The following is a 27,174-nucleotide window of genomic DNA, read 5'->3' as shown; positions in this document are numbered from 1 at the left end:
AAGAACATGGAAGATCTTTCCATCTCTAAGGTCTGTTTCAATTTCTTTCTTGGTGTTCTGTAGTTCCCACTGTAGAGATCTTTCACCTCTTTTGTTAGACTGATTCCCAAATACTTTTTCTTTTCTTTTTTCTTTTTTTTTTTAAGAATATTGTGAATGGGATAATTTTCCCAATTTCTCTTTTAGTTGATTCATCACTGATGTACAGGAATGCAATTGACTTATGTGCTGCTACTTTGCTGAATTCACTTATGAGTTCTAGAAGTTTTCTGGTGGAGTTTTTTGGTCTTCTGAATATAGAATAATATTGTCTGCAAATAGGGACACTTTGAGTCCTTTTCCTATTCCTATAACACATTGTTAATGTTTTTAGATCATTGAATCCTTTGAGCACCATATCAAAGCAATTCCTTTGCTCGCAAGTGCACATACACACACACACACACACACACACACACACACACACAATCCATACACATGTTACATTTGCATATAATCCTACTGACTTATCATTCACACAAATACTGAATGCATATTATAAGCAAATTATTAGACTACGTGACAGGCATTCACCAGTGACTATGGACAGGTTCCTGCCCATTCTAGACAAACATTACATGGCTAACTATATAATATAGAAAGACTAAAAAGAAAAAGTACACAGTATTATTAGAAGAGATAGAAAAGCTAAAGACACAGGCAAGGGTTAAATCATGTTAAGGAAGGACTGGTCTATTCTAGCCACAATAGAATGCCACCAAAATATTTTAAACCAATCTAAATCCTACACAGACTTGAGTTCATAGCATCTCTATCTCCATCCATGAATCCAAAGTTAAACTCTTTTTTCTAATAGTAATACATAGTACACATAACAGTCTTAAAGAATTCCACAGAACTAGTTTTTAATACAGGCAGTCCTTGCTTTAAATGTTAGTGTGGAACCATTAAAAGACTCTACAAGCTGCACACAAAACAAGTTTATAATCAATGAGACATTACAACTGTTCCATGACCTTTAAATTTCTTGTCAAAACATTAAAAACTCTATTAGTTAAAAGTGTACAAGGCAATAAAAAAATTAAAATTAGTATTTGTTTAGTGTACTATAACTTGAAATATTAGAATTAATTTAAGAACAAGTGTTATATTTAAAAACTGATAGACTAGTTTGAACAGTATTTGCCGCCTTCTCATTTTATAACTTATAAAACAGACATGTATTTTTATGCTTGGCAAACTATAACACTCCTTTCTTTTTATATATATTTTAAGTTGTAGATGGACACAATATCTTTATTTTTAGTTGTTTATTTTTATGTGGTGCTGGGGATCGAATCCAGGGTCTCATTCATGCAAGGCAAGTGCTCTACCACTGAGTTACAGCCCCAGCCCCTATAACACTCCTTTCTAAGGTGTGAAGTAGCTTCCAAATTTTATCCTTTGTACTTTCAAAACCTCTGAAAGTTTCCATAACATCAAGATTTTGCTGGTGTCCCTTTCCCTGTAACATCATCACATTTTGATCACAACCGCTTCTTCATTTATGCCTCCCTAGTTCTTCTGGCTGCATATCCAGGGTCTCTAGAATGGCTGCAATGTCAGCATTCCCGAGGTCATTCACATGTATTTCTTCTACATTCCCCACTTATGTTTGATTTAAATTTCACTTCCAGCATTGTCACTTAACATTTCTTTGCTGCACTTTCATCTTTGTTGGTCAGTTCTTCCTTGTGATTGATTATCCAATAGTAAGCTTATGATTGGGAAACAAGGCAGCAACACGACTACAAGCTTTTCTGCCTGCATGTGAACTGAGTGGTAAATACACAATGACCAGTCACTCACAGGCTTTCAAAGAAGTGAAGGGACTAATCAATGACTAAGATGAACATCTATTAGTTTACATAGTGATTTACAGATAGAAAAGCTAACAGCAAAGTCTATTTTATGTAATAATTACTTCACATTAATGTGCTATGGTAACTGCCTTCTGTATTACTGTTAGAGGACTGGTTTTAAGTAAATCATGAAAATTAAGTTCAGGCATATCAAAACTACATAAAATGAGAACTGCTTTTATACAGTTAGTAACTTGACACAATCATTTATGAAACTTTTCTAAATAGGTTATGTGAACATAATATTTTTTCATAACCCAGCATTGTTTTATTCTCACAGAACTAATATACCTTTCCTTAAATAAAGCACAATTCTATCCCAGATGACTCATTTAGAGAACACAGGAGTTTTACATACCAATTTAAATTTTAAAAGGAGAATGTAGGAACCATCAGGGAGAAATGGAAAAAGATACATTTAAAATGTTACAAAGGCTGGGGATGCAGCTCAGGGGCACAGCACTTGCCTTCCAGGCACAAAACCCTGGGTTCAATCCCTAGTACAGCCAAAACAAGCAAGCAAACAAACCACAAAATGTTACAAAAATAAATATGTCTACCTAGCTTATACCATGACAGAAAAGAAAAGCCTACTGGATAGAAGTATTTGAGCACTGCCTATAACCAAGGTTTGCAGATACAAACACAATCCTTAAGAAAATTGCTCTATGGGGCGGGGTCATAGCTCAGTGGTAGAGCACTTGCTTTGCATGCGTGAGGCCATGGATTCAATCCTCAGCATCACATAAAAAAATAAATAAATAAAGATTAAAAAAAAAGTTTGGCACATGACTTGATGTGATGTATATACTTTAAAAAACTGTTCTAAAAATTAAAAATAAATAAACTCAGTGAGCAGAGATACCAGTGGACACACACGACAAAGGAGACAGACATCACAGATTTAGTTCAACTATAAAATCCAAAGAGAATGCGAGGATCAACTTTTGAAAGCTCAGAAAAATAAATAGTGGCAGGCAGATTAGGGAAATGCAAAAATCAAAGTACCACTGAACTGGTAATGAGTTTAGTATGTCCCTGGCTTTGAAACCCTGTGGGCAGCATTAAATGACCACTGAAATACAAAATGCTCAGAAGAAACCCTACAATTCTTTCTCAAGGAAAGAGAAATTTCCATGCTCAGAGAGAGTACAGAAATTTATCTTCCTTTCTGTTCTCTCACATCTCAGTCCCCGCACAATCCTAAGGTGCTGCCCACAAAAGCTTGTATGAACCAAAATTCTGAGGGATGGGCATTTTCCACAGTGATGCTGTGGTCCAAGGAAGGTGAAGCAAAAACTAATTGCTTTTTCCACTCTCCACCTCCTGCCACTTAGCCCCAGACATGGGCACAGTCATGAAAGGGCACAACAATACAGGTAACTAAAACCCCAGTTTTCTGGACAGAGAACCAAAACAAGGATCCCCAAGGAGCCTAGAAATACCTCATGAAGTTGTTCTGATGCTTGTGAGAACAGAGCTAACAAATAGCCTATCATCTCCATTTCAGGTTGAGCTCTGGGACAGATGTGGAAGTACTGCAAAAGCCTTGAAAAATGAACTTACATGTGAACCACAGTCCACAGAACTTACAACCTAAATCCAACCAGATTAGTAGCCTGCTAAACAAAAATATCAACAATATTCAAAGAATTTATAAAGACCCAAGATCTCACAATACAGTTACTTGTCCTGCAGTATCCGGGGATGATTCCAGGACCCTTCCGCAGACACCAAATATGTAGATGCCCACATCCCTTTATAAAAAGGCATAATATTTGCATATAACCTACACACAACCTCCTTTTTACTTTAAATCATCTCCAGATTACTTATAACCCCAAATTTAAAGTAAATGCCGGGCTGGGGATGTGGCTCAAGCGGTAGCGCGCTCGCCTGGCATGCGTGCGGCCCAGGTTCAATCCTCAGCACCACATACCAACAAAGATGTTGTGTCCGCCAAGAACTAAAAAAATTAAAAATAAATTAAAAAAAAACATGTTGCATAAAGCAAATGCCATGTAAATAGATGTTGTACTGTATTTTTCAGGGAATAACAAGAAAAAAGTCTATACGTGTTCAATACAGAAATAATCATTATAGGTCCAACTGCATAGTACATAAGAAGACTCAAGGCAAACAATGCTTAAGCAATGAGTGGTGGAGCAAGATGACTTGTGAAATGGTGAGAGACTACAACACAGTATGCCTACATGTCACTTCATGTAGGTAGATTCCACATAGCATAAATTCCACATAGTACAAATTCCAGATTGACTTTTGGGAACTCTCTGGAATTTTCCCCTCAAATATCGTCAGCTGGATGAATCTGTGGATGTAGAACCTGTGGAATATAGAGGTATCACAAGTTATACCAGGCAGCACCTAGCTGCTTTCAAGGGCTCAGTACATCTCAAATATACACCTTTCATCCATTCTCAGCACACCTATGCATACCAGAAAGAGGTTCTGACTAACACATACCTCGTATTAGCAAAATTAATAGTTTGGCAATTACAATTGATGAATTACATATTCCAACCAGTGCCATAATAAATATATATACTCTATTAAAAGTAAGTGTTGAAAATGTGGCCAGTTCCTACCAAATAATGATAGTCACTCTTAAAGTGCAAGGACCTGGGTTCGATCCTCATCACCACACTAAAATAAAGGTATTGTGCTGGTCTGGGGTTGTGGCTCAATGGTAGAGCACTCGCCTCACACATGTGAGACTGTGGGTTCAATCCTCAGCACCACAAAAAAAATAAATAAGTGAAATAAAGGTACTGTGTCCAACTACAAACTAAAAAATAAATATTTTTTTAAAAAAAGGTATTGTGTCCAACTACAGCTAAAAAGGAGAAGATTCATAGAAAAATCACTATTTACAAACTGTAATAAGCACTAGAAGAATAGGACACAATGTTATAAAGGCTCAGAAGACCAAGATCAGATTCTGACACAGAATCAGAAGGAATCAGAATCAGAAGGAAGACTGATTTATTTGAGCTGCAACTTTCAAGGAAAGGCAAATTCTGTATAAATGAGGCTATTACTTCACAAAGCAAGGAGAGATGCATTCAGAAACAGAACTTTGCCTAACACTTGACAACTTTGCCTGCAAGCTCTGCTCCTAGATACTATATAAGCCAAAATCATTGGAAATCTTTTTCCTCTAACTTGGACTTGCACAACCTCAGATGGAGCCAATCCTGCTTCGGTAATTTTGCAAGATTTCCATAAAACCAGTCCCCGTTAAGTGAAGTCAGTAACAGTACATCACCAGAATCCAAGGGCTTGAAAAGGAGAGACTTGGGTTTTGACTTAAGAGCAATACTTGTCCTTGGGTAAATTTTTTTGCTGCACTAATAAGTATTTAATAATACCACCCTCATAGGATTGCTCAGAGAATTTAACCAACAAGACTCTGGATGTGAAGAATCTGGCACACAGTAGAGGTGCTGAACACACACAAGTTCCTTTCCATTTCTGTGAGGAGAGAAAACAGAGCCAATATTTTCAAAGGGACTGTTCATTTACATATACCCATTAATACACCTACACCATCACTCAGTCTCCCTCTCTCTCAGCTTATTACAGCAAAGGTCTTTGAGAATGCCATGGACCTATTTTAATAAAGATGCAGTAGACCTGTCCAAAAGTGACTCCTTACCAACAAAGCAAACAGACTTCCAGTTTCTGTTAATTTTACTTACTGAGCAGCTCTCAAATCATCCATCCTTACCATCTTTGTATGAATCAGCCCAGTCCCTTCACTAGCATACAGCAGCAACATTTCTATAGCCAACAAGGCTCTGGGCAACCTGACCACAGGTTTATTTCCCCATCTATGTAGCACCACCCACACTCCCCCTTTTCTCTGTCCATTCCCAGTGCTTCTCTCTGGCTCCTCACGTGTTCATCCCAGTAACCTGTCAAATCTCAGCTCAGATATCACTTACTCTATGAGGCCTTCTCTGACCAGCATCCAACCACCTCTTCAATGAATTACGTGCCTTTTTTACCTGCAGTTTCTCACAAGTACCAGACACTGCTTTTCCTTTGTTGTACTTAACATTCATACTATCTGTGATTATTTAATGTAGCTCTTCTTGAAGACTGCAGACCCTCTGGGACAAAACCCATTTTTCTCTTACTGTTTTATCCCCAGCACTTAGTATAGTGCCTGGAATATAATATGGTAGGCACTTAAATTTGACAAATTCAGGAAAGGATGATACAGCTTTATGAAATACCTACAAGTAAACCCATCATCTAAGAAGCCCCAGACTACAAAAGAAGGTTTACTAAATGCCACCACCACGTGCTATCACAGGACCAAAGCAAGGTACTAAAACCTCTAAAACTATGAGCCAAAAAAAAACCTTTACTCTTTATAGGGTGATTAGTTCCTGATTATAGTGACAGAAAGCTAAAACACCTTGAGACAATAACAAAACCACCAAACATCCAGGTTTGTGGGATGCAGCAAAAACAATGTTAAGAGGAAAGTTGATCACTATAAACACGTTACAAAACAAAGATCTCAATCAAATTCACAGCCAAACTTTACACCTCAAGGAACCAGAAGCAGAAATAAAAACAAAAAGCTAGCAAGGGCTGGAGCTGGAGCTCAGTGGTAGAGCACATACCTAGTACACGTGAGGCACCGAGTTCAAACCTCAGCACCACATAAAAAAATAATAAAGATATTGTATCCATCTATAACTAAAAATTAATTATTTTTTTAAAAAGCTAGCAGAAGGAAGATAATAATACATACTGGAGAACAACAAACAAAAATTTCAATGAAACTAATTTTTTTTAAGATCAGCATAAGTGACGAACTTTCCATTAACTAAGAAAAAAGAGAAAAGCAATCCCTATCAAAATACCAATGATATTTTTCAAAGAAATAAATAATCCTAAAATTTATATAGTACCACAAAAGATCCAGAATAGACCAAACCAACAGTGAGTAAAAAGAAAAAAGCAAAAGATGTCATAATACCTGACTTCAAAACATACTATAAGCCACAGCAACCAAAACAGCATGTTACTGGCATTCTGACACTTAGGCAGGGCCTCATGGTGTATACCCGTAATCCCAGCAACTCGAGAGGCTGAAGCAAAAGGATCACAAGTTTGAGTCCAGCTTCAGCAACTTAAAAATGCCCTAAGCAATTTAATGAAATCCTGTCTTAAAATAAAAAATAAAAAGGCTGGTTCAGTGGTAAAGTGCCTCTGAGTTCAATTCCCAATATTTAAAAAAAAAAAAAAAAAAAGACACACAAACCAATGGACAGAATGGAGAACTCAGAAATAAATCCATATCTACAGGCAACTGCCTATTGACAAAGACACCAAAAACTCACACTGGAGAAAAGATAGTCTCTTCAAAAAATGGTGCTGGAAAACCTGCACATTCATATGCACAACGAAACTTAGATTAGACCCCCCCCATCAGTCACCATATGCAAAAATCATCTCAAAATCGCTTAAAGACTTAAATGTAAGAAAGACATGAAACTATCAAAAGGAAGCAGTAGAAATACTTCAGAATATTGGTATGACAGACTTTCTTGAATAAGACTTTCTCAAAAACACAGGAAACAAAAAGCAAAAATAGAAAAACAGGACTATATCAAATTAAAAAAAATCTGAATCAGCAAAGCAAACAAGAAAGTGAAAAGATGGCACGCAGAATGGGAGAAACAATATAAACTTCATCCAACAAGAGATTCATATCCAGAATACATAAAAAACTCAAATCAATAGCAAAAAACAAGTAATCCAATTTAAAAACAGGAAATGACCTGAATAAAACTTCTCAAAAGATATGAAAATATCCAACAAATATATGAAAAAATGCTCAACATCACTACTCATCAGGGAAATGCAAATCAAGACCACAACAACAAACCCCTACATCATCTCACCCCACTGAGACTAGAAAGACAAAAAAAGTAACTAATACTGGAGAAGATGCACAGAAAGGTTGTAGGTGAAAATGTGAATTAGTACAGTCAATAGGGAGATTCTGCAAAAAATAAAAATAAAATTAACGTATGATCAAGCAATACTACTACTGGATATATTACCAAAAGAAAGGAAGAGATAGCTGCACTCTCATGCTTACAGCAGCACTCCCTGTAATAGCAAAGCTATAGAATCAACCTAAGTGTCAACAGATGAAGGAAGGAAGAAAATGTAGTATAAACACACAGTGGAACATTATTAAGCCATAAATATAATAAAATCCTCTCGTTTGTGACAACACAGATAAGCCTAGAGAACATGATATTAAGCAAGGCACAGAAAGGCAAATACTGTGTTCTTACTCACGTGAGATCTGTGATCTCACAGATATTAAGAATGAACTAATGTTTACTATAAGTTGGGAAGCGGGGGGAGGAGAGGACAGACAGAGATTCATTAACAGCTACAAAATTATAATTTGGTACAAGGAATATGTTCTTACGTTCTATAGCAGGGTAGGGAGATTACAGTTAATAATTTATCCTGTTTCAAAACATCTAGAAGATAGGATTTTAAATGTTACCAACAAAGAAATGATAAATGTTTGAGGTAATGAATATGCTAATTGATCATTACACAATATCACAAACGAAATACTATACTGTACACCTCAAAAATGTACATTATGTATCAAAATTTTTTTAACTATATTAATCTTTTTTTGTACATTACACACACACACACACACACACACACACACACACACACACGTACGTTACCAGTAAAAAGAGAGAAGACTCAACAACAAAGATGAGGGGAAACTTCCAAGATCATTCTATGAAGTCAACATTACCCTGTGACCAAAGCCAACTGAAGACACTAATAAACACACACACACACACACACACACACACACACCAACATTCCTTATGAACAAGTAAGCAAACTACCCCAACAAATACTAACAAAACAGATTAAAAAGGATTATATTCCATGACTAAGTGAAATTCACTCCTGAATTCAGGGGTAAATAGTTCAACGTACAAACATGTAATATACACACACACACACATATATATATATATATATATATATATATATATATACACACACACACATATACACACATAATAGATTATATATTCAATGTAACATAGTATTATGTGTATTAAATATATAAATACATAGTCATTAACTGAATGAAGAACAAAATCACTTAATCATCTCAATTGAGGGGAAAAAAGAAAGATTATTGATATAGGAATAAAAGTAAACTGGGCTGGGGATGTGGCTCAGTGGTGGAGCACTTGCCTCGCTGCCTCGCACGTATGAGGCACTGGATTTGATCCTCAGAACCACATAAAACAAATAAAGGTATTACGTTTAACTATAACAAAAAAAGTATTTTAAAAAAAAGTAAACTACTTCAGCATAATAAAGGTCATACATTAACAGCCACAGCTAACATCAAAATTCAATGATAAAAAACTAAAAAGCTTTTCCTCTGTGACTAGGAATAAAACAAGCATACCAGCTCTTACCACTTCTATTCAACATTGTTTTCAAAGTCCTAGCCAGGACAGTCAGGCATGAAAATGAAATAAAAAGCGTCCAAAAAGGAAGTAACTTGATCTTGTATTTTAAAAGCTCTAAAGATTCCACATACACACACACAAAAAAAAAAATAGACACCTGTTAGAGCTAACAAACCAATGCAGCAAAGTTGCAGATACAAAATCAACGAGCAAAAATCATACATTTTACACACTAATAAGTAACAAATAGAAAAGTAAATTAAGAAGACAATTCAATTCACAATAGCATTAAGAAGAATAAAATAATGCCAGGCACAGAGGCACACGCCTGTAATCCCAGCGGCTCAGGAGGCTGAGGCAGGATCTCAAGTTCAGAGCCAACCTCAGCAACTTAGCAAGGCCCTAAGCAACTCATCAAGACTCTGTCTCTAAATAAAATATTTAAAAGGGCTGGGGATGTGGCTCAGTGGTTAAGCACCCCTGAGTTTAATCCCTGGTACCCCGCCCCCCAAAAAGGGCATGTTCTGTAGAAACTGAAAATATTCTCAAACAACATTTTTCAAAAAAAAAACAAAGTTGAAGACTCACATATCCTGATTTCAAAAACCATTATGCAGGGGCTGGGGATGTGGCTCAAGCGGTATCGCGCTCGCCTGGCATGCGTGTGGCCTGAGTTTGATCCTCAGCACCACATACAAACAAAGATGTTGTGTCCGCCGAAAACTAAAAAATAAATATTAAAATTCTCTCTCTCTCTTAAAAAAAAATTATGCAGCCACAGTCATCAAAACAATATGGTCCTGACATAAGAACACATACATGGACCATGGAACAGAATAGTGGTCACAAACAAACCTCTGCAAATAGCTGACTGATCTTTGATAAGGATGCCCAGATAACTAAAAGTCAGTCTCTTCAACAAATGGTACTGGAAAACATGCAAAATTAACTTAGAACGGATTAAAGATCTAAATGTCAGAATCAAAACTATAAAACTCTCAAATAAACATAAAGATCTGACACTGATTTGACAATGATTTCTTGGAATTAACACCAAAAGCACAGGCAACAAAAGCAAAACTGAACCAGTGGGAATTCATCAAATGCTAACTTGTTCATCAAAGGACATAGGCTATATAAAGAAAAGACAACCTACAAAAGGAAGGCAAGGATTTACAAATCTCATAAGATGACACAGGGTTCATATTTACAATGTTTTTTAAAACTCTTACAAATTAACATAAAAAAACAAATAATCCAATTAAAAACTAGGTAAAGTACATGAGACATTTTCCCAAAGATGATATACAAATAGCCAACAACTATATGAAAAGGTGCTAATATAACTAATCATCAGGGAAATACAAATCAAAACTATAATGAGATATCACTTCATAGCCATTAGGGTGATTACTACAAAAAGAAAAGAAAATAGCAAGTGTTCACCGGGATGTGGTGCAACCAAAACCCGGGTACGCTATGGGAACTGTAAGATAATTCAGTCACTATAGAAAACAGTGCAGTAGTTCCTCAAATAATAAAAATCGAGCTATCATATGATCCAGCATCCCACTTCTGAGTATGTATCTACAAGAACTGAAAGCAGATGCTCAGAGATTTTTGCATATCCATGTTTATAAGCACTATTCATAATAATCAAGAGGTTGAAACAATCCAAATTCCCATTAAAGAAAGAACAAGATAAACAAATAAAGCATGATACATATAAACAATGAAATAGTATGTAGCCTTAAAAAGGAAAGTTATCCTGTCAGATGCCACAAAAATGAATTAACCTTGTCAAGCAAATAACAAAAGGAAATATGGTATCATTCCATTTTAAGGTAGGTGCAGTAGTCAAATTCACAGACATAAAAAATAGAATGGTGGTTACCAGGGGATTGGGGGAGAGGGGCAAAGAGGAGGTATTTAATGATACAGAATTTCAGTTATGCAAGATGAAAAAGTTCTGGAAATCTGTTTCACAACAACGGAGGGGGGGCGTGGGAAGAATGAAGGAACTTTGGGTTGGGCAAAGGGGGTGAAGAGGAGGGGACATGGGGTAGATAAGAAGATGGAATGAGATGGATATCATTACCCTAGGGACATGTATGATTGCACAAATGGTGGGACTCTGCACCATGAAAAACTAGAGAAATGAAAAACTGTGCTCCACTGTGTACAATGAAACGAAATGCATTCTGCTATCATGTATAACTAATTAGAAAAAAATAAAAATACATAAACATATTTTTAATGGAAATGCCCTAAACACTACTGTACTGAATACTTAAAAATGGTTAAATGATAATAGTTACACTTTTTAAAGAAGATATCAAAAAATGACTGTATATAATTTAGAGCAGTGATTCTATTTTTATTTGGAAAGAATGAAAACAAAAGCTAACATGTGTTTACCATATACCAAATACTAACTTAAGGATTTACCATTTATTAACTGTTAATCCTCACAATAAATCTAAGAGGTAGTACTATTATTACATATATTCCATTTTAAAGATAAGAAACCTGCAGTACAGGTTAATTATCACGTCCAGAAAACACACAGCTAATTAATGACAAAGCTATGCAGACCCTTTTGACACAGTACCAATGTTTTTAAGCTCCATACAACACATATTCAAAAGTCTGGACAAATAATAAACCAAACTAAGATGCTTTTAAGATGTTGAGATTATGACAGTTTTCAACTTTATATACTACTATATTAAATTTTGCAAAGATAATGTACTGTATCTTATAATGAAAAATAATAAAATATTTACATTTTGGAAAAAAATAAAGTTTTCAATGGAACAACAAGGCCTCTATTCCCACTAACAATCCTTTCAATTCCTTATGTTTCTACATTTCTATACTTGTGCTCTTCACTCAAGTCACGATTTTCTACTTGCCACACATAAGACTCAACTTACTCCTTCCTACTTCCATAAACACATCCATCCCCTGGAGAGAATGTTCTCTCCTCCACCTCAATACATGCCTTTTTATTTATCTACCTATTTATTTTATTCACATACCTACTTTACTCTCAAAATCCAGTTCTTAACTCATCTCCTTCTGGAGGTCTTTAAGAGTCTATCATTACCTATCCCATTTTTTGACTATTTACTGTGGTACTTGAACAACTATCCTTTTGGCCTGTCTTGTGTTCTCCACATCTGAAAAGTTCCTTAGAATGTCACTTCCCTTCTCCTAGAGGCAAGGATATTCCAATAGCAATATATTCATTTTTTAAATAAAATTAATAATTTTTATTGCTACACAAAGGACATACTTAAGTGAAACTGGCTTCATTACTACATAGCAATAGAGAATACAACACTGGCACAGTATGTAGCTACTGCTTGATTTATGCTAAGAAACCAACAGTTTTATCCATCACTTTCACAAAACAACAACAAAATATATATACTTCTAATAAACATTACTACCAGAAACCAGGGACTTTTTAGAAATAGATTTATTACAGATCTGGGGTAGGAAAAGTATAAGATAAATCAGATTTGTCTTGTGCCAAAAAGAGAAGCAATCAGAAACTAATGGAGAAGGCTAAGAAGAAGCCAATTTAAGGTAGTATCACTGAACAAATGAGACAATTTGAATATCAAAAAGAAAAATTTCACTAACCTGAAAAATTTTTTTAAAAAAATTGTAATCACTGAAGTAACTAGGAAACTACCATTACCTGTCTTTCTAGTGGTAATATTAACAATACCATTTTAGCACACTGCTTTTATCAATTGATTAGAAAATTCTACCTTACTGCAGGGGGAAAAAATCAGTTATTAAATGACAGAACTGGAGGGAAATCACCTCTTGCAGCCCTCATGAAATAATTATCAGGCAAGGAACATCAAAGATGCTAACACCACTTTAAGAAAGATTACTAGGGCTGGGGTTGTAGCTCTTGTCTCACATGTGTGAGGCACTGGGTTTGATTCTCAGCACCACATATACATAAATAAAATAAAGGTTTAAAAAAAAGAAAGATTACTGAAGAAACACATATTTCCATAGTGCCAGAGTATCCTTCCATAGATTATGTACAAAGTAAAAAATGTACACTTACAATGATTTGCCAGCAACCTTTTAGCCAAGTGATCAAATTTAGAACGATTAGGACTGGAATAAACCAGGCATTCTATGCCTGCTGACACGACACAATATGAAATACACAATATCACCTATGGATCTCATCAGTGTTTCACTAGAATCTAACTGGACATGTGGACTTAATTCCTAGTTTACAGAAAACGCAAGAGAGACAGCCATATATGGCATTGCACAATCATGTACCCAGGGACTACGGATACAGGAGGCAGGAAGATTGCAAATTTGAGGCCAGCCGTGGCAACTTAGTGACATCATCTCAAAATAAAATATAAAAAGGGCTGGGGATCCAGCTCAGTAGTAGGCCACCTCAGTTCAATCCTCAGTACCACAAAAGGCGGGGAAGGCTAAAAGAACAAAACATTATGAAAAAATAATCAGATAACCCAAAATGCATAACATTCATTTGGACACAGCAGTACACACCTGTAATCCCACATCTACTCTAAAGGTTAAGGCAGGAGGATTACAATTCAAAGCTATCTTTGGTAAAGACTATTTGTAAGCTTGTAACTTTGGTAAAGAAGATTCTCTGTGCCTACTAGAAGAAAAATGTAGGCCCAAATCTCCATCATGTTGGCTTAGGAACCAAATTCCTTAACAAGACTCCCAGAATAAAGAAATAAAATCAAGTATTAATAAACAGGATTTTATCAAACTAAAAAGCTCCTTCACAGCAAAGGAAACAATCAAAAATGTGAAAAGAGAGCGTACAGGATGGGAGAAAAATCTTTGCCACCTGCACCTCATATAAAGCATTACTCCCCAGGATATATAAAAAACTTAACACCAAAAAAAAAAACAAATAACCCAATTAATAAATGGGCAAAAGAAATAAAAAGACACTTCACAGAAGAAATACAATCGATCAACAAATATATGAAAAATGTTCAACATCACCAGCAATTAGAGAAATGCAAATTAAAACTACACTGAGATTTCACCTCATTCTGGTCAAAATGGTAATGATCAAGAATACAAGTAACAATAAATGCTAGTGAAGATGTGGGGGGAAAAACACAGTCATGTAATGCTGATGGGACTGCAAACTGGTGCGACCACTCTGTAAAGCAGTATGGAGATTTCTCAGAAAACCTGGAATGGAACCACCATGTGACCCAGTTATCCCACTCCTCAGCATATACCCAAAGGACTTAAAACCAGCATATTATAGTGATGCAGCCACATCAATGTTCATGGTAGCTCAATTCACAACAGCTAAGCTATGGAACCAATCTAGGTGCCCTTCAACAAAAATGGGTAAGGAAAATGTGATACATATACACAATGGAATATTACTCAGCCATAAAGAAGAATGAAATTATGGCATTTGCTGGTAAGTAGATGGAACTTGAGACTATCATGCTAAGTAAAATAAGTCAAACCCAAAAAACCAAAGGCGAAATGGTTTCTCTGATATGTGGATGCTGACTCATAATAGGCAGGGGGGAGGGAGGAGTGGAGGTTCATGGAACTGGAGAGGGATGGGGGGAATGGGGGAAGGAAGGGAGTAATGGGAGAAGGAAGGAGGGAATGGGGGAAGGAAGAGAATGGGAAACAATAGAATGAACCAGACACAACTTTTGTTTATATGATACATGACCAGTATAACTCCACATCATGTACAACCATACGAATGGGAAGTTATACTCCATGTATTATGATATGTCAAAATACATCCTACTGTCATGTATAACTAAAAAGAATTTTTAAAAAATTTAAAAAGGCCCCTGTCTCCGGCTGTGGCTGTGGCTCAATGGTAGAGTGCTCACCTACCATGTGTGAGGCACTGGGTTCAGTCCTCAGAACCACATAAAAATAAACAAATAAAATAAACTCCTTGTGTTCATCTACAACTAAAGAAAAATAATTTTTAAAACAATAGCCCCCGTCTCAAAATAAAACAGACTGGCAATGTAACTCAGTGCTTATCTAACTGGGTTCAATCCCCAGTAGTGGGGGAAGGTGGTGGGGGGGGGGAACACTAATGTGCACCGTTCTACAAACAAATGACTACTGTCTTGAAAAAGTTAGCATCATGAAATACAGATAAGACTGTTCTCAATTTTAAAAGACTAATAAGCAACATGACAACCAAGTTCTATGAGAACTGATAAGATTCTGATTTTTTTAAATAATAATGCTTTTATAAAAGATGCTTGGATACTTGAATAGGACTGGCTGTTAGACAGTATTAGGGAATTACTATTGTTAATTTTCTTAGGTGTAATAATATTAATATAGTCTGGAAAGAATGCCCTTGCCTTGAGAAGATGCATGCTAAATATTTAATGAATGCAATGTCATGCAATCTGTGGAATTCTCCAATGTATCTCAACAAATACCCACATACAAGTACACACAAATTAAACAAACAAAGCAAAGTGGTACTTTTAGGCAATGCATACTAACTGTATAAAGCAATTAGTTACACAAGTTGAGTACCCCCTTATTCAAACAGGCTGGGAACAGTGTGGTAACATTTGCTCAGACTTTACCAGATGAACATCCCTAATCCAGAAATCCAAAATGTGAAAGGCTCTAAACTCTGAAAATTTTTGAGCATCATGCTGACACTAAGCTTCAGATTTCAGATTTGAATTAAGGATGCTCAACTTGTATTATTCTTCAATCTTTCCAATTTGTGTGAAATTTTTCACAAGCCATTAAACTTAATAGTACATTTTTTTTAATTCAGGAAAAAACTCCATATTTATAACTTTGACTAGCACTTTGTTGGCATTTATTTAAGTACTTCCTATCCATACAAGTATAGCTCCTTAAGGATACAAAAACTTACCCACTTGAATCAAAGTGTGAAATATGATATATCAAGAACTATCTAATGTTTTGAACAACCAACAATAAAAAAAATCTAAAAAAAAAAAAGGATACAAAAACTTAAGTGTTTCCAAGATAATGAATATGAAAATAGCCCAATAAATGCTGCTATTCCTAAGTAACACAAATTCTGTATTAATCAAAAACCCAGGATAGGAAACTATAATAATATATTAATATAAATATTATACATTACAGAATATATAATATAAACTTACAGATGATGGGAATATATATATAACCACTTGGAAAACAATATGTCATCATCAAAGTAAAACTGAAAATATATCCTGTGGCCCAAGAATTTTTTTCCTACATGTATACCTAAGAGAAACTTGCACACAAGCTATCAAGAATTAGCTGCAATCATATTTAAGGCAGCACTGTTAATAATAGCAAAACTTGGAACAGCAAAAATCCATATTAACAGAAGAACAACTAAAGTATAACACATTAATTCATTGGAATACCAAGTGGCAATGCAGTGATTTCATTGATAAAATTTTTAAAACATAAAAACTGTACTAACACATTAATAAGGACTCAAACATGGAAATGCAAATGAAAGATAAACACAAAATTCAGGATATGGAGTACCCAACACATAGGAAGAAAGGGACAATAGGTAAGGAACATATAGGAGCCTTCTATTTTTTCTTGTTTTCCTGATGACTTTTTTTTTTTTAAATAAGTTATTGTAGGAACACAGGCATTTACTACAGCATGTTTCTTTACAGGCTAGAATGAATTACTAATTTTTTAAATTCTTCTCAACACCAAAAATTTTAGAATATACATAGATCCTGACTTTTAGTACTTAAGACCTCAATTCAAAAGCAATACTAAATGACTTGTGTAATAACTTAATATGTATTTTTTCTACATTTGTTTAGTCACAAACAGTACAAAGTTTTCAGTATTCAAATGGCCAAACCAGTTAACAAAATCAGAGGAAAAAAGTCATGTCATTTCTAAAATGTATGACCCGAATATTTACCTATCTTACTGACTGATTTAAGTTCGAAACTTTGATGGAAAAGACTTGGTTACCTTCATAATCTGATACAAAGGGCTGCCTTTGGCATTTACGTCAGAATAATCAAATACAGCATTACAATTTGAAGAAGTCGTCTTTGTTACCTACCATTTTATGATGGCAAAGGAAATTGCTAAATTCTTTTTTTTTTTTTGGTGGGGGGGGTGAGTAGGGGTAATCAGGATTGAACCCAGGGGCACTTAACCACCAAGACACATCCCTAGCCCTTTTTATTTTTAATTTTGAGACAGGGTCTCTATAAGTTCTGAGGCTAGTTCTGAACCTGTCATCCTCCCTGCTTCAGCCTCCCAAGCCACTAGAATTACAGGCATGCCACCACACCCAGCTTACAGTCATAAATTTATTTACTATTTATACTGAACCTCTCTAGAGGATTGAGCATATGATCCAGATAAATGCACACTAGCTGACAGCAGACCCCAGCTGATTAGGTTTTGGAGAATGCTTTCCAAGATATTTGTACCAGCTCTGGCATAGCAGGATGAAAGTTTCTACTAAGCCTTGCAATGAAACAGATTCCTGGAGACAAAACTAGGAGAAAACTTACTACAATATATAATGCAGTGGATATTTCAGAGTCTCTTGCACAGATTTAACTACAGCTACCAAACATAGGAAAGCATGCCTGGCTCATAGAGTATTCTGAATTGTTGTTTATTCAAACCCAGAGGTAAGACTGGTACTAGTCAATCAAAATAAGCAAAATAAGCAATCAAAATAAAATGACATAACTGTTGGACTGTGAGCACTACATACCCAAGCATGAAAAGAATGCTTCAAATTAAAACTGTGAGGACAGAAGTGGTTCAGGATCAAGCAGAAAAAGTCACAATTTAAATCCTATTAAAGGATCATTCTGAAGAGAAGCCCAGTGGTTGTTCTATAAAGTACTCCCACCTGTTACAAGTTTATTATCAACACTAAAGAAAATCCCTCATCAATACAGAAGCAGTCACCATGCCAGTGCTTCTCCTTCTTAAATGTCTAAAGTTGGTAACACTTCAAACTCATCCATGCACTTACATTTGTCATTCTACCAAGCTTAAAATTTTGCAAACATGCCAAACCCGAAAAACACTCACCTAAAAAAACCTGTGACTAAAACCTTTTCAATCCACAATCTAAGTGAACAATAGAAGATTGTTTCCATTTCTAATAGCCTTCCAATTTCCAAAAAGGTAACTCAAAAGTTATCGCTTATGGGGCTGGGGTTGTGGCTCAGTGGTAAAGCACTTGCCTAGCATGTGTGAGGCACTGGGTTGGAGTCTCAGCACCACATACAAATAAATAAAGGTCTACCAACAACTAATAAAACATTTTTTAAAAAGTTAAGACTTGTCTGATTCCTACCAACAAAAATAATGTTCATTATTTACAAGTTCTATGATAAGTATGAGATGCCAAAACCCCACTGACTACAAGAAAGTTCTTGAACCAACTATTCTGTGAGAACTGTGTGCTTGATAAGGACATAGACTCACTTTGGAGTTGTTCCATCTGGGTTCATGCATCAGTTCTATTATTCTACACTCAATAAATAAATATTACTTAAATTTTACAAGAACTTATTGAAGAGTAAATAGCATTTCAAAAAAGTGGAAAAAACTCAAGTCAATAATCAGTGAATAAATGACAGTTTATGAATAACAATCTACCTCATCCTTTACAGAAGATAACATAAATTTAACCACAACATGATACTCCCAATATACTGGTTAAGATATAAGGGTGAAAAAATCCCCTACAATTATGTACATCAGGGCATCATTCCTGTAAAAACATATATAAACATACGCATATAAACGTGTGTAACAATATACAAACATGTTCATAAGGATAAAAACTAAAAAGTTCCCAGAAATTATCTCTGCATAATTGTTAACCTACATTTTCTATTTTTATGCAATAAACAATTAGTAACATTATTTGTTTAAAAATAAAACAATCCTTCTATACCTTGTCCTGTGCTTTTACTTAAACTCTTGACAGTTGTACCCAAATTCGCCTAACTTGCAGCATTGTCTAGGAACGTGAGGAATTTAAAGAAAATGCCTAGAAATTTAAAAAGCACAATATGTAATATTGATAAAGACAAGTTCCAGAAATACTCTGCATTGTCAGGAACTTTGTTGCTGAAAAAGAAACAGTTTCAGAGGGCTGGGCTACATTTCAAAGCTGCTGCATGTTGGCTTCCTTGAGAGTTAATTAATCACATTACTTTACCACTGCTTCTTTCAAAGAACTTGAAACAAGAATTTGTCCAAATGTTCATAAATAAATAATACTTCCCTTCAAACATCTTTGATATACCTTCTTTAGGTATAAAATTAACTGATTTAATAGTGTATGAGGCTGTAGGTATAATAAAATCATTTATGGAACACTGTGCTAGGCACTTAGCATGCTCCCTCTTACTCACCCCTCGCCTCAACTCCAAGAATAGGACACTCCATTAAACCTCTCTTATAAATCAGGAGATATCTCAACCAAGGACATGAGAGTAAAGATTCCAAAATTACATTATATTTACTATCTTCTTTCTTTCTTCCCTTTTTTTTTTTGGGGGGGGGGGGTCTCCTCTCACTATGCTACTCAGGTCTCCAATTCCTGGGCTCAAACAACCCCTTCCACCCAAGCCTCCCAAGCAGCTGGTACTACTGGTGTGTGCCCACCTTTACTATCTCTTTTCTATTAAGCATAAATAGTTGCATATCACTCAGGTCCTTTCCAACTGATCCTTTAACTCAGGACAAGACAGCAAGCATCGCAGGACAGTTGCTAAATTAAGCAGCAGCTAAAAAATTTAAAAGAAATTAAATTCAATCACAAGTAAATAATTGACAGTACATCCTTAACCCAGTATTTTATTGTCTGTAAAATGGATAATGTAAATGCAGAATTCTTTGCTTTCCATGCAAGTCAATTGTTTTTTTGTTTTTTGTTTTTTATTAATGAACTGTGAACCTACTGTGCTCAAGATGCTTCAGAAAATACAAAAATGAGCAAAGCACAGCCTTTATCTCCAAAAAACCTTATATATAACTGAAAATATATATCTACTATTAATTTAATAAGAGTGAACATTTCAAGAAACACAATCAAACATAAGGAACTTTTGGAAAGTTCAATTTCAAGTGAAACGTGCTTTACTCATATAAGTTTTTCTTAAAATTAAGCCCTTATATATCTCTATCTTCTTAAACATAAAACCCAGTGTAACAATAAAATGCTAATATTTATCAAGTTTGTGTGTTAAGTGCTTTACATGCTTAGCATTTAGTCTTCACCAAAACCCTAAGTACTACTGATGGTTCCATTTTAAAAAGAAAATATAAAAACAAATTTTATTTGCCCAAAGTCATCTAGCTAGTAAAGGGTGGAGCTGTAACTCAAATGCAGCAGTCTACCCTCTATTCTATTCTGCCTAACACTTTTATTCATTGATTAAATCAAACATATGTTGACCACTTGTTACACACAGAGTATCATTAGGAAATGAGCATAGGATAATAAACAAGAGGGCTGGGGATGTGGCTCAAGTGGTAGCCATGCATGCGGCCCAGGTTCGATCCTCAGCACCACATACAAAGATGTTGTGCCCACCGAAAACTAAAAAATAAATATTAAAAAAAAATTCTCTCTCACTCTCTCTTTAAAAAATAAAATAAAATAAACAAGATAGCTTATTCATGAAGTTCACCTTTTGATTGAAAGACCTTCATATCTGTTTTCTAATAAGATAATTACAGACTATAAAATGTTACAAAGGAAATAAAAAGGTGATTTGACAAAGTAACTGGAAAAGGTTTACATATCTTATGGTGCTAAAGGCATCTTATAGTTGTTTTCTATTTGCTGCCAAAGATGGGCCAGGCAGGATAGGGACAAAGAGAAGACAGGCCACTCCTAGTGAAAATGATCAGAGAAGTGGCAAGGGAAAGTCTTGGTTTCATCACAGATGTGGAAATAAGCTTAAGAAAAGTTACAGTGACTTGATTGATCAAGGTCTCAAGCTAGGAGGGAATTAACTACAGTATCAGGTGACAAATGATATTTTGGATAAGATAAGACCACAAAGATATCCCCTGACTGGCACAAGGAAATAAGGCTAGACACAGGAGGTACCTTAACTGTGGGGACAAAATCCTGAAAGCAATGGGAACTCTATTATGAGGTTAAGCATAATCAGACTGTGGGGAAAATAACTTCTATACAAAAGTCTTGTTTAGGGCTGGGGATGTGGCTCAAGGGGTAGTGCGCTCGCCTGTCATGCGTGCGGCCCGGGTTCCATCCTCAGCACCACATACAAACAAAGATGTTGTATCCGCCGATAACTAAAAAATAAATATTAAAATTCTGTCTCTCTCAAAAAATAAAAAATAAAAATAAATAAACAAAAGTCTTGTTTGGGTTGGTTGTTTTTGTTGTTGTTTGTTTTCTTTGGAGTGTGTTTGCAAGGTGAGGAATTACAGCAGAAAAATTAATGAAGAGGCTACAACAACTGACTTTGTGACAAATTTTAAAAACTGGAGGTGGTAATAAGAATGAAAAAAGCTGAGAGCCACTCTGGATATGTTTGACTATAGATAGAACAGTGGTACCAGAAATACACATGCAGAATCCAATATGGAGTTCCCCCAATCCTACAATACAAATAAGTCCTTCCTGCTTTCACCAATGTGTCTGGCATTTTTCCACAAATGATTCAATGTTCTTTCTGACAGTTAGTTACACTTGATAAATATGGCTTCCTAGTATCTTTTAAAATTTCTAACAGAGAAGTGTCAGTACATATTAATTAATTTATCATCACAAACATGTCACCAAATTTAATCATGTTGTAAACCAGATTATTCTACACACATAGTACACAAATTGTCCAAAGCAAACTATTGTTTTGTTTTAAGTCCAGATCCCACACAAGCCTCAACTAATTAGAGAACCTTAAAGAATCAAAAGGACCTGTGGCAGGTTTAGCAAGTTGAGTAGCCCTAATGCTATTTTTAGCTCAAGCAACACTTCTCCATGTGCAAGTTTTTCCAAATGATACCAACAAGGTCAAGGATCATATCCTATCTAAAAACAAGACCTACATAACAGCTAAGATCTCTCAGAATGGCTTATCTAACAAGTGTTATGACATTAAGGATTTTATTTGTATTTTTATTTTTACATATATCTTTGGTTTTTATATATTTTATATTTGAAAATACTTAACTTATATTAATACATTGTTTTCATTCTTATTTACACTTTATATATGGCAGTGTTAAATTCTACTTATCATCCTTTTAAAAACGAAAAGCCTTACTTTGTACCAGCACTTCACGTTCAAAGGGATAATCTAGGTCTCCGGACAAGATAGTGAAATATATAAGGAAAACTATCATCCACTCTATATAGACAAACGCTGGAACTCAGAAAGATTAATTAAAATTAAGTTCACTAATTCAAGATCTCACAGAAATTGGCAAGGACAGCGCCAACATCAGGCCTCTGAACTCTGACCCACTCTTCTCCACCCAGGAAACTACCAATTTAATATTTGAATATTCATGTGCCTCTCTTCAACAAACCTAGACTCTAACTTAGAACCAAAACTACTGCCGCCCTGAGTCTCAAAATACAGCAGAAACCCTAGCATTCCTCTGTAAACACAAACACTGGAACACACGCTTCAGTCGGTACCCCCATGCGATGCTGGGTGTGCTCCGCTGCACAAAACTTAGTAAAATACACTACGGCCTGAAAGCAAAACCCTCACCTGAGCTATCCCCCTCACTCTGTGGGAAATTGTCATGGAGAGAAGTGACTCATCCCGTTAAGGTTTTCTAAATTAATAATTTTGGGTGCCTAGAGAATGAATTACACAAACCCCTTTCTACCCCCACCCCGAAGTTGCTTGAGTGTCAAAACGCGGTAGTAACACACAAAGAAGTGGGGCTGGGTCTAGCTCGGCCCCTCTCCACGGCTCCAGCTGTCCTGAGCAACCCACTCCCCCAAGCCCAGCGGGTCGCTCCCGCCCCTTCACCCGGACGACACCCGACACTGCCGGCCCGAAGCCCCCACGCCCCTGACCCGAGCCCAGCGGGAATGCGGCTTACCCACTTCGGGCTGCCCCTTTTCCCCCTACCTGCGCGGGGCGGCCGAGCTGCCCACACCTGGCGTCCCCGCCCCCGCGGAGGATGCGCGGCCGGAACCGGCCCCTAAACGCGTCGCCCTGGGGCTGCCGGGCCACCCGGGGCAAGTCGGCTTCCGCCCTCAGCTCGCATGGCCGCGGCTGACCGCGTCCCCGCCCCCGCCTGCGTCCCGAGTCCCCAGGGCCCCGGACCCTGAGAACCCAGAGGAGGGGGCGGCGGCGGCGGCGGCGGGGCGGGGGGTGGGGTAAGAGGAAACGCAGCCGCGGGAAGAGGAGGAGCGCGACCCGAACCACCGCGAGGGCGCGAGGGGAAACGAAGGCAGAGGAGGAAAGGGGTCCGCAGAGCCGGCAGCGCTCTGGGGGAGCGGGGTCTACCTGCGAGCAGAAGTACGAGCCCTGGATGCCCAGCTTGATGCAGGTGGGACACTGGAGCTTGGCCTCGCTGCTGCAGCCGTCCGTCTCGCACACCCGCGTCTCCACGGCCGCCATGCTGCCTGCCTGCCGGAGGAGCGCCTCACCGAGGAAGAGGAGGGAGGGAGGGAGGGAGGAACTGCAGGGCAAAGGGGAGGAGAGAGCGACCGAGCCGGGGGAGGAGCTCGGCCCGCTGCGGGCCTGGGCGCGGAAGGGGGAGGAGCGCAGGCCCGGCCCGGATCACGCTGCGCGCCCCGCCCTCGCCCCGCGCGCGCAGCTGGCGCCCCGCCCTCTCCTCCCCACCCCTCCCCCGCCTTCCCCCGCCTCCGGGGCTGTGCGCACGTGGGGGAGGCAGGAGAGTCCAGCCTCGGTTTTCGCCGGGTCTGCGCAGTTCTGCGTTGCACGCAGCTATCCCACCCTCGCGGCTCGGGGCGGTGTAGGCCATGTGGGGTCCGCGAAGAGAGGCGGTCGCGCCGCGCCCTTTCTCCGTGCCCTGGAGACCCATACTCGGACGTCCTTCCACACCAAGGCTCTAGAGCCCTGCACGTCTCCAAACCCAGAGGCAGATGAAAAGGGCGCTCCGCTCTTCTGCTTTGGTTCCACCGGCCGCCGCTCCGTGGAAAGTAATTTCCTTTTCTGTTTCTCACCGGTAGTGTTTGTTCTGAGGCCTAAGGACCACCGCTTGCCACAGAAAGGAGGATCACTGAGCTGTCAATGGGGCGGCGAGCTGGGGTTTGCATCTGTCCTCCCTATTTTTTTTTTTTTTTTTTTACTTTTACACCACCGCACGCCGTTCAAAATGTATAATGCTGGTAGCACAAATACCACATATTAATACACTCAATTCTTATATTATCTTAGTTGACTCGTAAGAAGTAAGAGGGAAAAATTGTGTTAATTATGAAAAAAGTTTTAAGGGTTATAAGCTGCAAACCTGTTGCCTTAAAACGTCAACTACATTCCAGATCTGCCATTTTCTAAGTTGTGCTTGAATATCTCTGTCACTCGGGAAGATAAACTGGTATTTATTGATCACCAACTAATGCCGTGAACTTTGTTATTTTTTTAATACACCAGAAAAGCTCATATTACTTTTTAATAACTTTGTTTTGCTCTATAAGCATTATATATAAGAATAAAATCAAACAATAAAAATATTCATATACACATAAGCAAAAACTCAATAACTGTGTATACACATGTAGGTAAATAACATATGTACATATAAAATATTTTTTCTTAAAAATTGAACCATGCCATGAATGAGTATTATTCCCAAATACTCTTTTTTTAATATTTAAATTTTATTATAGGTGTACACAATATATTTTAGTTTTATGTGGTGCTGAGGATCGATCCCAGGGCCTCACGCATGTGAGGCAAGCACTTCACCACTGAGCCACAATCCCAGCCCCCTAAATACTCTTTTATCACATAATTTTAATGGCTGCATAATATTGGATATTACTGAACCAAATCCACTAATAATAGAAACTTGGCATTATTTTTAATAATTATTTACCATAAGGCTTCAATGAATATCATTTTAGCTAGATCTCTGCATACATCCTTATTTAAGATACATTCTTAAAAAGTGGAATTGCCGCATCAAAGGATTTTTACTGTCTATTGTTCTTTATATGGTTTGCCTTTTTTTTCCATAACTCATTGTAATTCCCTAAAGAACATTTATCAATTAATAAGGAAAGATAAGTTTACGGTGGAGAAACCTACCAGGTACTCTTGTAACAATGTTATCAAAGTGAAAATCACCAATGAAGAGCAAATTTATTTCATACCCCCTGTTTATATAAATCACAGAAGAATGCAGTATGTCTTTTGTGGCATTTCTACCAAAAATGCATAATGGATTCTAATCATGAGGATATATCTGAAAGACCAAACTGAAGAGTCTACAGTATAATTGACCTGGGCTCTTCAAAATGCTAGTATTCTAAAAGCTGTTCCAGATCCAAGGAGACTAAAGAGACATGACTAGATGCAACCTGTGATCATGGGTTGGAATTTATACCAGGAGGAAAAAATAACTGTTTCTGCTAGAAAGAAAATTAGTTTGTAGTGTATCCTTATCATCTTCTGACTTGTACATTATGGTGTAGTTAAGTATACATTGTGTGTGCTTATAATGGGAGAGAGAAAATGAATAAAATGAATGTGATAGAGATGGGGTACTTCCTAGATGTTCATCACCTGTAAATCCAAACCAAATTGTGTCTAACCCTGGCAGCCTCTGCTCTCGCTATTCTTTACATCTAGGCCTTATGTCTAACCCCCTAGCAATAGCTAACTGCTCCTGGTTTCCTAACAGAACTCATAGTGCTGTTTCATTCTTTCATGTACTTGCACATGCTATTCCCTTTACCTGGACTGCCTTTTCCCATTTGATCTTTGGATAAAATTACTGTTCCTTTACAATCCAGCTCCAACACCACTTTACCCATTAAACTTTTGCTGACCTCAACTCTAGTTAATCAGTGTCGCCTCTGTGCTACCTCTAAACTCAGTACAAAGTGCTAATTAACAACAATTTTTGCTAACATTTGTTAATTTATTAAGGATTTAAGATATCGCAGGATTGGGCTGGGGATGTGGCTCAAGTGGTAGCACGCTTGCCTGCCATGCGCGGGGTGCTGGGTTCAATCCTCAGCACCACATAAAAAATAAAATATAGATGTTGTGTCCACCAAAAACTAGAAAATAAATATTTAAAAACTTCTGTCTCTCTCTCTCTCAAAAAAAAAAAAAAAAAGGATATCCCAGGATATAGTAAGATGAAAAACTATTATGTTTTATTTTGAGACGGGACAGAGTCTCACTAAGTTGTTAGGTTGACTTTGGACTCACAATCCTCCTGCCTCAGCCTCCCCAGCCGCTAGGATTACAAGTATTACAGGCATAGCCACCACACCTGGCAGTGGTTTTATTTTTAACCCTTACAACTACACTATGAGAAAGGTAGCAGTATTAATCCCATTTTTAACTTTTGTAACTCAGGGTCAATTAGCTAGGACGGGACAGGCTGAACTTGAGCTCAGCTCTGTCTGGCTAAAAATTCCATGGGTTTGGTTTCTTTTTTATTATGACATGGAGTCCCACTAAGTTGCCCAGGCTGGGCCCTCCTCCCTCAACCTCCCCAGTAGCTGAGAATGTAGG

General features: G+C 37.2%; 1 protein-coding gene across 3 annotated transcripts in view; it reads right to left on the bottom strand.

The window, feature by feature from the left end:
- Positions 1 to 24,156, bottom strand: part of Metap1 (methionyl aminopeptidase 1) — a 63,010-nt gene extending 38,854 nt beyond the window's left edge. For 2 of the 3 annotated variants that reach the window (XM_026402004.2, XM_077803589.1), the window contains exon 1: positions 23,965 to 24,155. In XM_026402004.2, coding sequence (XP_026257789.1) covers positions 23,965 to 24,078 — 114 coding nt within the window. In that variant the 5' untranslated portion in view covers positions 24,079 to 24,155. Of the gene's footprint in view, positions 1 to 23,964 lie in introns of all 3 variants that reach the window. The other variant, XM_026402005.2, reaches the window with a different exon arrangement.
- Between the last annotated feature and the right edge of the window lie 3,018 nt (positions 24,157 to 27,174).

This window comes from Urocitellus parryii, chromosome 10 (genome assembly GCF_045843805.1).
Source record: "Urocitellus parryii isolate mUroPar1 chromosome 10, mUroPar1.hap1, whole genome shotgun sequence".
Classification (NCBI taxonomy): domain Eukaryota; kingdom Metazoa; phylum Chordata; class Mammalia; order Rodentia; family Sciuridae; genus Urocitellus; species Urocitellus parryii.
Note: the sequence above shows the minus strand (reverse complement) of the source record. Positions and strands in the feature narration are given on the sequence as shown.